This window comes from Sylvia atricapilla, chromosome Z (genome assembly GCF_009819655.1).
Source record: "Sylvia atricapilla isolate bSylAtr1 chromosome Z, bSylAtr1.pri, whole genome shotgun sequence".
NCBI lineage: Eukaryota > Metazoa > Chordata > Aves > Passeriformes > Sylviidae > Sylvia > Sylvia atricapilla.
The window spans coordinates 31,563,588-31,577,050 of NC_089174.1; the positions used below are offsets into that span (position 1 = coordinate 31,563,588).

The 13,463-nt window shown below is 37.0% G+C and overlaps 1 protein-coding gene across 2 annotated transcripts in view; it reads left to right on the forward strand.

The window, feature by feature from the left end:
- The window catches only part of PCSK5 (proprotein convertase subtilisin/kexin type 5), a 230,746-nt gene that overhangs the window by 101,984 nt on the left and 115,299 nt on the right, over positions 1-13,463 (forward strand). For both annotated transcript variants that reach the window (XM_066339931.1, XM_066339930.1), the window contains exon 8: positions 12,343-12,555. In XM_066339931.1, the coding sequence (XP_066196028.1) occupies positions 12,343-12,555 (213 nt within the window). The remainder of the gene's footprint in view (positions 1-12,342; positions 12,556-13,463) is intronic.

Below are 13,463 nucleotides of genomic sequence, written 5' to 3' on the forward strand. Positions count from 1 at the left end.
GACAACACATGCCTTGAGCTGAAACAGACAAATCTATTTAAAGAAAGGCTACTGAAGAATAAATTAATTTATGAAATAAACTTGTAAGTTAAATACACCTAAAAATTCTGCCTAGACCAAGGTAATGGAAGAAGAAACCAATTTTTTTAACCTGTCACAAGTACTATGATTTTATGTCATCTTAAAGGGTATTTAGTTTAATTTTACCAAATTTGCGTAATTGAGTTCAAAGAGAAGACTTGGATACTTTACTATCAAATAATTTCTGTGCAAGTATAGAACTCCCTTTTTATCATGCTTTCAGTTGAGAAGGTCCTTTTCTTGAAAATAATGTAGTCGTATGTGTGGAAAATTCTAGATGATTGTGTTTTAAATACTAATGCATTAGAATTTGTAGCTCTAATAATTTGTAGCTCAAGAAAAAATCCATTGTAATCATGAAGGATTTGCCTGAAAAAGAAATTGAACGAATAGTGGTATATCCAAAAATAACATATTAAAGGAAAGATTAGGTATGTAATGCCACATTCCACCCTGTGCTTGAGAACTAACAGGCTTAGCATTGCGTAACTAACATGATTGTGGTAATAAGACTGTGCTGATTCTGGAACAAAATGGAGAACACAAAAGCCTTCATTGATTCATAAATATAAAATCTATGTTTTTAGATGCCTGTTGGTGTCTCACAGTCAATAAGCACAATGCTATAGGCACTGATGGAGTTGAGTGTGCTGATTCATGACTCCACCATGCAGCATTCAGGCTAGTTCATTTGTATTCATAGAAATAAGTTTGGTATTCTGCAATAGTATCAACGTCATTTGGAAAGGAAAGCATTTCAGATATTCAGACTTGTTCTCTCACTGCTGCGAAGATCTAATAGACAAATTTCTGGATGTGACCGCTGTGGATGTTTTACGTTGAAGGGTTTCAAAGAGCTGGTTATCTCACTCTCCAGCATCTCACCAATTGCATGCCTGATGTTGTTTCTGTAGTACACATAAGGAAGTATATATAAATCAGCAAATTGTCAGGTCATCCTTAATATAAACTAGAGAGGGTGGAGAGGAAGAGAAATCTGCATGGAAACTTTTGGCAAAGGGGTCTTCATCTTATTTGACACCACTCTGTTTAGCAAGCTAGACTCAGCCAAAATATTTGATGGACATTAATGACCAGATGCTATGTGACTGAACCTCTTGTACAAACTCAGCTTCATGCCTTCCCTCCCACCATCACTGCCCCTTCTCATCTCTCTTGCTTCAACAACTTTGACTGCAGAGTGTGTGTTCAAAATGCTTGCTGGAAGCAGAAAGGCTCTCTTAAAGTCACTACAAGCATCCTACCCACATGCAAGAGTGAGGGAGAAAAGGAGAAATCAAGAAGAAGGATTTCACATTTATTATTATTGTCATCATTATTACTATATGTTTCTGCTCTGAAAAAAAATGGAAGAGATTGTTTATCATTTGCAAATGTCTAGGCAAAGGTTGGCTCCCAGTGTTCTACCACAGATGTTTCTATTAAATTTATTTGTCCCATCATCATGTTGCTGCATCATTCTGAGTAGGATATGTTGCCTACACCAAGAGAAATTATTCTTTTTATTTTACCAGAGAATTGCATTTCAGAAAACAAAGGCAGAATTTACAGCAGGAAGATTTCTAGTTGAACATGTCAAAATGGCTACTTTTTAATACATTTCAAGTGATACACAGCTAATTTTTAAAATTATTTTTAAACTGCGTATTATGGTTTGTCACCTTGTACAGCTATTGTTTGAGCCTAAATAACACATACATGTGTTTATGCCTGTCTGTAATCATATATGGATATATTTTGCATGCATGAGACCTCCTGCACATTTCCAATTAGTTGGCAAGACATATTTGTTGAAAATCAATCAGAGGAATTAGTGCTGTGCTTGGGGATAGTCTCAGAAGACATGACTTGCAGTATGCTGATGTAGTGTTAGGTCCTAGCATTTATCTGTGGTGTAATTTGCATATATACTGTAGTTCTGGTTGCATTTATGATATGAAGTGTGAACATGTGATGAGATATAGATGTAGATGTAGATATAGATACAGATGCAGATACAGATGCAGATACAGATGCAGATACAGATGCAGATACATACATATGCTTCAAGATACTGAGTTAAATTTTGATTTGCTCTGTAGTAGAGATGGATGCTGATTACATAATAGAACTTGAAATAGTCTTTCAATATTTCATCATTGTATGTCTTTCTGCTGATTTCACAACACATAGCACCATTGGCTGGATATTCATAGTTGTAATATCTGTCATCTGCACCTGTCTTTTGTCATAAGCCCAGTGAGCAAAATTTCATCCTGTTGTTGCTTCATCAATATCCCTGCTTTCCTGATCATCTATTATTTTCTGGTTTTTGTAAATCTTTTGGGAAAAGCCAGTCTTAACTGAAATCTCATATCCATGTCTTTGCAAGGCAGTAGCAACCTTCACTATTAAAAGTAATGTAGCTTATTATTCATCTAAGTCTCTTACTTTCATTTCCACTGTAAAATGCCTCTTTTGCTGTATTTATGGTGCATTTTTTGGTGTTAGAAAATTACACATTACTGTGGAGTCATTACAGATTTTGACCAGGTGATCTCTTGGATAAATTGGACTGGAACATAGGACATAAGAGAGGAAATGACACCACAGGTCACCCAGTACAGCTTTCTACCACCACAGGCATTGTGCTGTTTAAATGCATTGAGCATTTCATGTTCTAGAACAAATCAGATTTTTTTCTCTCTGATTATGTTGGGAAAACATTTCATGGCCAACATTAATCTATTAATTAGAGATTTTCTTCTAAGTTACAACAGGGTTTCCTCATGTGCAGTTTTCTGCCCACTTTTTCCTGGGTATAAATTCTGTCGCTCCATTTTTGTTTCTGATAATTTTTTTAAAACTGTCTCCTTTCAAACTTCATTTCGATGTGATAGATTTGCCACACTCAGTGATCTCTTAAAAATTAGTCGGTTCATCTTCTTGCTCATTACAGTCATGCTGCTCTACATCTTCCAGCCTGAATTCCTTCCTTGATTGCAGTGATGGTGATTACTAGACTCACCAAGATGCTCTTTCTCTTCTAGGTCAAAATACCTAATAACTTTGTTTCCCAACCTCACCCTTAAAATACTCTTTTTTTAACTTCCTTGACCTCTCTATTTGTCTAGCAGAGCCTATATTATTTCCCATACAATCATTCTCACTGCCACCTTGATGTTACAATAATGTTCATTTTCCTTTGTGTTGTGGTTTGGAAAACAAACCAAGTGAGAGGCTCTAAGTCAGAAATAAAATTTAATGAGAAGAAAAGGAAAATAAAATAGAATAAAATAAAATAAAATAAATACAAAAAGGAAAACCACTGACAGAGTCAGAATACAACCTGATCAGGGTGATGGAAACAGTCCAGACGAGGTGGTCTTCCTGAAACAGAAATCTTGTAGAAAGGTCTGGTAGCTCCAGTCCTCTGGGAATCCAGTGGGTGGGGGCTGCTTCTACTGTCCCAAATCCCCGCTTATATTCAGGTGAGAATGCTTGGCTCTTCCCCATGGGCGGAGCATCTCACAATGGGATGATGAGTCATGGAAGAGGGCCTTGATGGCCCATTAAAGAGAGAGATAACTCCCAGAGGGAGTTATCTCTGAGTCATGCAGAAGGCATTGATGGGCCATTAACTGAAGATGGTGATAGAATACATCCTAAACTACAACCCAGGACACTTTGTTTCATTACTGATTTCTTGCAGGGCTCTTCACATCTTTGCAGAAGCTAGACAGTCTGGTTCTAATACATTTCTCTGCATAAAATAAGTTAACAGACAAAAACTTCACAGGTTTATCTGAAATTCTGAAGTGTATGTTCTATTTTAAGCTTTTGTCCAGTAATGTAGGTGCCACTTACTGTCCTTTAAAATCTGATCTGCAGTCTTAAGACTAATTTTTTCTATATTGAGTTTCTTTCTATTAGTCAGAAGTTTCAAATCAGATTTCATTCTTCTGGTTCTTTCTGAAACACTTTCTGTTTTCTGGCATTATTATTTCCAGTGTGGATACCAGAATGGGGCATAAAAGCTTTAGAATTCTCTATGCACACATAGTACTGCTTCCCTATTCCCTGGACATGTTCATGTTCATATAGACCTTACTTATCAATCCAATGGACAGACTATTTTAGGGCAGGTCATTCCCAATTGATTGTCTTCCATAGCCCTAAACTTCCTGTGCCACCATTTTGCAAAGTTTGTCTACCTTTTTTATTTCTTATCAATAAGCCTAATTTCTAGGTCTGACTACCTTGCATTTGGCTGATGTATCTCAGATTCCTTAATTACTTTGCAGATGTGGTTTAAACTTGATATGTAGTTTTCTACAAATGGGAGATGCCCAGAAAAAGAGATGTTTGTTGATAACCTTAACACATTGTTAAGCTAATAATAGTAACCTTTGCTTTACTGTTTGCATACAGTTAGCAACATTTTGCATTCAAACAAAGTAGAATTCAGAATTTGCCTTCCAGTAAATGAAATAGTATTTAGGCTTGGTGATACTTGGATAAATTTTGATATGGTACACGTTATTTTGTTTGAGAATTATGTGTACAAAGTGTGTGAACCAAAAATATGCAGCTAACACCAAGACAACCACAACCCACATATGAAGTGCAAAGAATAGATTTATTCCATCACCTCACTGGCTGGAGGATTACAAAGAAACAAAGGGATATACATACATCTCTAAGCTCATTTTAGGAGGGTCGGAGCCCTGCATTACATTTCAGAGTGTGGAGCATGCATAAGTCTTCTCCAGACTGTTTTACAATATCAGAACTTCTTATCTCCCTTCCCCCACTGAAAGAGGACCCCAGTTTATGGGAAGAATGCTTTTAGGTCTTTAACAACATCCTGTTATCTACTCTGGGAAAATTTCATTTCTTCTTCAGCAGACAGAAAACAACCCAAAGCAAACATAAATACATGAATTCTCTCACACTGAGGTTTTTTTAACATCTCCCAGGTGCAAGGTTGGTCTCTGAGCAAAAACAATTCTAAAAACAACTTACTTTTCTTGCTCCTCACCAATCTTCTGTTTTTCAACCCTTTCCTCCCCAACAAAGCTAACCTTTAAATTTCTCTCCTTTACTTTCTGTGAAAAATGAGCTTTTTCACAGATAGTCAGCATGTAGTACAAAAAAATGTAGAAAAAGAATTAATATCTCAGAAATGTTCTTACATTTCATTCGTTGAAATATAAAAATCCAGAAAGATAGGAATTTTTTAATGAGAGTTACAGGAAAATATACCCAAAATGTCCATTTTCCTTACAATGTCACAAATTGGAAACCAAAACTGTTTGGTTACCTCATCCCAGCTTACACATGCATGGAAACTGTTGAAACAAGCCAGGACAGCTTTGCTGGTTTTGGACTTGCCATAGTGCCTCTGATTTTGGATGCCCATCCTGAAACAGGTGATATATTAAATATAAAAAACAAAAAAAACCCCTCACCATTCTTTTTGTGGAGTAAATCTTAATTTGAATAAACGATACTGAAAAGCAGCTTTGGAAAATGAATCTCTTTCCATACACTGAATTATACAGATTTCAGAGTATGCCTTTTTGAAACATGAATCTGGTTTCTTTGTGTGAGCAAATCACATATACTCTTCAGTCATATGTTTGAACAACAGTAATATCTATGTATTTCTATGTGTCACATAGGAAAAAAGAGATTTCTGGAATAGAAATCACTGGAATTTTGGTGTCAAAAGTTTTTTTGTGCAGAAAGTTTAACAGTTTAAGGCACAAAAGTGTGAGGGCCATGACTTTCCAGACAGCCTGTACATTGTTTCTTAAATGAGCCCTATAGGAGACAAACTGAACAAAGTTGTTAATTAAGTCCTTAATCTGCAAAAGTAGAAGTGAAGCAGCCGCATTTTCCTCATCTACTGAAAAGAGCTAATTTTTCAGAAAACAGGAGGTTCTTTTTGTTAAACCCTGGAGTTCAACAGAGATCTCTGAACATGAAATTTTCCACAAGGAAGAGTCTGATGTGAGTAGTGAAACAACAGCTGTGTGGATCTAGTGGCCCTGGGCTCCTTTCTAGAGTGATTAATCAGATAGTAGTACAAAGGCAGTGAGAACTGCCTGAACCCATCCCACATAATGGGTGTTTGTGTATAACATCAATTGCATATCCAGTTCTCACACTGATAGCTTTCGTGAGCACTGCTTGTTTGTTTTGGCTTTGCATACAGGGACAATTTCACCTCTGATTAACTAGAGACTCTCTACAACCGAAATTTTGGCAAAACAAGCTTTTATGTTATCACATTGTGTTTGCAGTATACAACTTGTTTTATCCTGGTAACAATAGTAATGATACTGTAGAGAGGGAGCCTCAATCAGAACTGTGATTCATGCAGTCCTTGAGCTGGCTCTGTTTTGTTTAGGTAAATGAGAAATTCATTCCAATATTCCACATATTTCAGGTTTCAGCCAACAGTTCTTTTGGTTGCACTAATTATAGCTCGGTGGGGAATGTCTTGGAACTGTTTAAACTGCTTTTCTAGTGAAAAGTGAGGTACAAAATACACCACATGAAGCCTCCACACTGAGTTGTTCCACTGATATATCCTGATAATTAGTGTGTAAATACATAGATGCTTGTGGTTATTCAGTATGGGGTTTTGTTATATGCACATTAAAATGTTTTATAGCTTCAGTGTTTCAAAGGTATCATATCCTAAGAGATAACAAAATACTTTTTTTTCATTTTTTTAGCATGGTTAATGTTTTTTTGTTTTCTTAATTAAGGAGCTAGTTCAGAGGTAGCCAGTAACTTTTCTTAGCAACCAATTCCCTTTCCAACAATATAAGGTAATCATTGTTTTTTGTAGGTAGTGATATCTTTGCACTGCATGTATGTTTCGTGTGTATGCATATTGCTGTGTTCCAGCAACAGATTTTATTTACTTCCTAGTTTTCCTAAGAGTAAAAGCATAACTTCTAATATAAAAACACAGGTGTCTATTTTTGTCCATTTCCCCAAACATGCATCTTTATTTTTGCATACCTGTTTGGCTCATTACTCATTTCTTCACAGGTAGCATAGGTGTGCGTTTTTAATAAATTGATGCACAAACACAAATTTTTCTGGAAGTGTGGATACTGCAACAGAATAAATGGCCTGAGAAATGTTTCCTTTTCTTCATGAATTTTTGATATCTAAGAAGACTATTTAAAAACAATCTGTTTGGCTGTCTTCTGGTTGCACTTCAGAATTGCTGACTTGGACCCTCAGCTTGCCATTATCTGTTTTTGGAGAGATGCCTACTTTCAAGTTCAGTGGTGTGCAGTCTACAAAAGAGTCTTTTAAGGACGTTGTGCCAGACTATTTTTCATTCCCAGATAAGAGGTTAAATGGACTGGTAGAAATTCAGCAGGAGCTAGGAGCTGCTACTGGCCAAAAGCAAAATGCTGACAAGTGAACAGCTGGGCAGTGCTGTGTCTCTGCACAGGGCAGCAGTGTCCAGATCCTGGAGAGTGCAGAAACCAGCAGAAACTGGAAGAGAGGGTATATATCTTGCAGGTGCATTTCTTAGGATGTTTTAATCCTTTGTGGTTGGCACTAGAGTAGTTGTACTGTGCTGCATCTAAAAACCATGCCTGCATAGTAGGCTTTTTAGGTATCCAGAATTCTGGCCTCTGTTTTGCACATTCAGTTATGAACATTTCCTCTTTAGGAATTAGTTTTTAACGAAGAGGTCATACCTTGGGCTACTTTTTCCAGCTTCCACTTCAGGATCAATTTCACTTTCTGGCAGTAGTTTTTGTTCTTGGAAACATTAAGTAATTTTAGAACAGTATTGGGGAGAATAGAGGAAATTAAATGTTTAGGCTCTAGGTGTGGGTAGAGTGTTCTTCCTTCTCTCTCCCTTTTAATATTTTCATGTTCATCGGTGTGCAATTTCCAGCATATTGGTGCCAAATGACCTCCCTGGCTGCCACACCTGTAACTCTTAATTGCTCCAGGTCAGCTGTTCTGTCCTCTGCCTTTTCTGCTCCTTCACTTTTTCTCTTGTTCCCTTGTAAATTTGATCGCATTTTTCAAGACAGTGACTCATTCCATAGGCAGAGAGGGTTATTAGGGCACTTGATTCCTGGGCTGGAAATAATCAAGATTCACAAGCTGGATTAAGGCAAGTTGACTTGTAAAGCAGTGAATGAATGTAAAGTCTAAACTTTACAAAATAGTGTGATTAACATTTACTCCACTGGCTCATATTACATCTTGTAGGTGGAAACTGTTTTTATTAGAGTATTTTTAAAGAGTGTTGTAAGCAACTTAAAAGTGTATGGGACTGCTGGTTGTCTTTAGATATGTGTGTGAAGACCTCTACCTTATAAAGGTCCCTGCCAGTACTGCTACTTCATTCACTCATAAATTTGTAGTGCATACACAAACACACACACACACACACACACACACACAGTTTGAGCAGGGAATATTTCTGTAATATGTAAGGAAATTCTGCAGATGTCATTATGAGCATGTTCATACTGGCTCTGATTCTTGGCAGACTTAACCTGTCCATGCTGTTGAATGGGAAAAAACAAAAAGGACCTTTTGTATCACTTACCTGCTTGCAACTTGCTGACCAAGAGAAAGGAAGCATTAGCAGGAAAAAAAAAAAAAAAAAAAAGCCAGCGTGCCCCAAGATTCTTCTTTTATGCTTTTACAAGTGCAATTTCTGCCTTGGAGCCTCCTTGTAAAAGACCTGAGTCCATTTCATTTAAGGTCAGCTGTCTGTTGAGTACACTGGCTTTGTCCAGGAATGTACTAGAAAAGTGGACTGCAACTGGGTCAGTAACAAGTCACAGTCATCAGTGAAATAGTTTTCTGTTGCATAATGGGACAGTAGATTTTTTTTTTTTTATATGATATGACATTTTGTGCAATTTAAGAAAGTAGAGTAGAAAAAAGGAGAACCTTTCATAGTGGTCTGATGTGGTGCAATGGCAAGTACAAGTGCAGAATTATGGACCCCATGCAGTTTATAGAAGGCAGTCCCTAGCTGTCATTGCAAATAGAAGAGTAGAAAATACTTTGTGCCTAAAGGGGAGGGAGTGAAATGTTAAAATCATGAGACAAGCATTGAGCATAATTTGCTGGACATCTATCCAATACTGGTCTATGCCTCTTCTACAGAAGAGTTACTAACTCTTGGTTTTACTCAAGTTCTGTCCATATGATTTGTAAATGCATCTTTGCATTTGGATAATAAATGACACATGGCTTCTTGGCATCTCAAGGCTTGACTTTTTGTCTTGATATCCTTGGGCACATGGCAGATGACAAATGATAGATTTAGACAAACAGTAAAAGCTACATAGTGCCTTGCATGTGTGCTTATCTTAACTCTGTAATACAGTCCAACCATTTCTTTAACTGTCTTTATTTAAATGATACCAACTGGAAATAACATTCACATACAGTAGAACAGCTGATGCTCTTGTTGTACTTGCTAGTTGGGCATAGTTACTGAAGTTTGTGTTTCCAAAGTATGATTGGGACTGTTGAGTTAAAGCAAAGTGTTTGGAAACCAAATGGCAAACCAGAATTTATTTACTTGACAAATCATTTTAGTCAACTTCAAAGGATCATAGGATTATTGAATCATCAAGGTTGGGAGAGGCCTTCAAGATCAGCCAGTCCAACTGCCTACTTACCACTACCACTGTAGCCCCTCAACCGTCTATCTCACACAGTAGCAGATACAGACTTCTCCTGAACACAAGTGTTGAAATTAGTTTGGAGGGTTGCTTTTTAAATTGTTTTTAAGACTGCCATTTGCTTTGCCAAATAACTTCTAGGAACAAGATTTCTAGCATGTTTTCTGAACTGAAGGTGATGCTGTTGTTTCCTGTGAGTGGCTGGGCTCTTACATATGCACTATTGCAATGCATTAGAGGATCACAATTCTTACTTTGTATATAGAAAATACTTTTTTTCATCTGTCAGTGCATCTGGTACTTATTTCTTATTGCAATAACAGAGACATTGATTCTTTACATATTTGCGGGAGACATTAGTTTTAAAGAAATATTTGCCATAATTTGTTTACCAAAAAAACCCCTAGCATGAAAACGTAAATCCAGGTGCAAATGGCTATTAGTTTTAAAGCCCTGCCCTTACTATTCAAAATCTAAATTGATGTTTATAATTTTTAAAATATCGATGCAGACTTTCTAATATCCGTTGGCATGTTTTCACTATTTTGTCACCAAAAATGGTTCAGATACCTGTTACTGCAGCATGTTGATCATTATTAGCACAGCAGCATAAGTATACATCTAATGAAATAGATGCATGCTCTGCACAAACAAACTAATAATACAGTCATATCCTGCAGTGAAAAGGTTTTTATTGCATGGGACGAGTCGTGTTATACTGCTGTTTGCACACAGAACCATCTGATGGTAACAGCAGAAAAATGACAGACTGTTATTAGTGGGACATTTTTCTGTATTCATCTTCTTGAGAATTTCTTTAAAGGAACTTTTTTTTTTTTTTTTTTTTTTTTTTAAGCAGAAGCTATGGCTTGATTACTCTGAATTCTCATTTCTTCTATCTTGGTTGTATTGGTGGTTATTCTGAATTTCCTGTGGGTATCAGTTTACCCATATGTAATTACATAATGCTGCTTTCAGTACCTCTGTGTGAAGAACAAGGGTGGAGAAAGAGAGCTGTAATGCTTCATAAAGGTTGACTTAAAAAAACAAAGAAAAAAACCCAAAACAATAAGACCAAAAAAACCCAGCCAAAAAACCATAAAAATCCCACTACACTGAAAATGTTGCTATTTTGCATCTTTTTGTTGGTGCGTTAGCTAAGATCAAAAAAAGGAAGTGAAAAAGTTATAGTATTCAGACTGATCCTGATAGTACATTAAACTTAGCATTTTGGGATTTTTCTCTCTGCTTAAAATGTTTCTAAATGAAAATTTGCATTTTAGAGACATAACTTTATGTAGATACTAGTCAGGAGAATTTACTATTTAACTTACTTTGCTGAAAAGTCTTTCCAGGTAGTATACTTTTATTAAACTCACGAATTAATGTCCATGATAATTGAGAAGTCATGGCAATCTGGTGAAGGCCCGTGTGACTAGAAAAAGGGAAACATTGTACCCATCCTTAAAAAGGGTAGAAAGGAGGACACTGGGAGCCACCAACCTCTATGCCTGGGAGGTTCATGAAACAAATCCTCCTAGAAACTCTACTAAGGCACATGGTGGACAGGGACATGATTTGGGATAGCCAGCACAGCCTCACCAAGGACAAATCCTTGTGGGCTTCTATGATGGACTGACTGCGTCAGTGGACAAGGGAAGGGCTACAGATGTCATTTATCTGGAATTCTGGAAAGCCTTTGACAATCCCCCACAACATCCTTCTCTAAACTGCACAGAGGTGGATTTGATAAATGGACTGTTGGATAAGAAAGTGGTTAGGCACTCACATCCAGAGAGGACAGTGGTCAATGGCTTAGAGCGCGATGGGCACCAGTAACAAGTGTCCCTCAGGCATCCACACTGCTATTGTTATCCAGTGTTACTTACTGTCTTCTTCAATGACATAGATGAAGGGATCAAGTGCATCCTCAGTAAATTTGCAGATGACACCAAGCTGAGGAGCACAGTTGACACTCTTGAAAGATGGAATGCCATCCACAGGTACCTAGACAAGCTCAAGAAATGGGCCAGTGGGAATTTTATGAGGTTTATAGGACCAAGTACAAGGTAGTTCACCTTCTTCAGGACAACCCCAATATCAACACAAGCTGCAGGGTGAACAGATCAAAAGCAGTCTTGCTAAGAAGGACTCAAGAAGGACTTTGGTGTGCTGGTGAATGAGAGGCTGTCATAAGCCAGCAGTGTGTTCTTGCAACCCAGAAAGCCAGCCCAGTATGACCTTTTACTCCTTCATCTGAGTTTTCAGCATGACTTTCTTGGTACATCTGGATAACATAGATGCAGACCAACAAACACTGTAAAAAAGTTGTTTCTAAAGCTGTGTTCATACCACTCATTTTCTCAATTTTTTCTGATGTCTGATTCTGAAATCTGCTAAGTCCTGTTCTCATCTCAAATTCTTCTCAGGATATTATTCTTCTCAGTTGTTTTATTTTCTTCTTCTCATGAGATGTCTTTTTGGGGGAAAAGACCTGGCTATTGAGAAGTTGAGGGAGAAAAGAAGAATTATTAATCAAATCTTTTGTACTGTTTCCAAACAGGGACGAAGAGGCTTAGGTTCAGTCTTTGTTTGGGCATCTGGAAATGGTGGAAGAAGTCGAGACCACTGCTCCTGTGATGGCTACACCAACAGTATCTACACTATCTCCATAAGCAGCACAGCTGAAAGTGGAAAAAAGCCATGGTATCTGGAAGAATGTGCATCCACACTAGCTACAACGTACAGCAGTGGAGAATCCTATGACAGGAAAATAGTATGGGTTTTAATTGTTCTTTCATGTATATGTGTTTGTATTTTTTGCAGTGACTTTAGGGGATGGAGAGAAAGAGAAATAATTTATACTAATATCTTCTATTTGTTTTAAATCCAGTTATCAATCGTTTTCACATATTGCACACATATTATCAGTTTACCTAGATACCTCTCTGTTTCCTCAGATTTGTTTTGAGCCAGCATCATTCCTCTTTTATGTTCACTGGCAATCAGTTATTACTCATATTGCTGCCTATTCTGGCAATATGTAGTAAGAAAAATTAGGCTCAGTGCCCATCTTTTCTGTATTGTTCCTCTTCTCATTCCTAAGCAGCCAGCATCTATTTTCCCTAATGTTCTCATCTTTGCTGGAAAATAACAAATAGTTTTTATTCTGTTTGATAATCTGTTCATGTCATTAGTATTTGTACATCCTATGTGCCTTGGCAAAACAAATGCATTTAGGATACTTTCCAGTATTCAACATTCTACTTCTTTTAACCTTTTAAACCTTTGTACTCAGGTTGATGAGGTTTGCAAATATTGTCTTCTCCCCGGCTTGTTTATTCTAGTGTTTAACTTAGGGAAATTTATTGCTTCTGGATCAGAAAACTGAAGGATTTGGAGAGGTTTTTTCTTCCATATGTTTTCTTTGGGACTCATTTAACATTTCTTTCTTTCTGATCCTTAGCAGATTCTTCTCTTTGTGTCAATAAAGAGTTAAAAATGTTTGTGTCTATGTTATTTTTAGTATTATCTATCTTGTCTTTCAGGATTCTGGGATGCTGGCCATCCCTTCTTGGATCCTTTGTTATTTTCAGATGGTCTAATTTTTGTTTTAAACTTGTTCTGAGATCCTTCTTCATTCCAATGATTTTTCTGTTCTTTACTTGTTTGTCTTCACTGAAG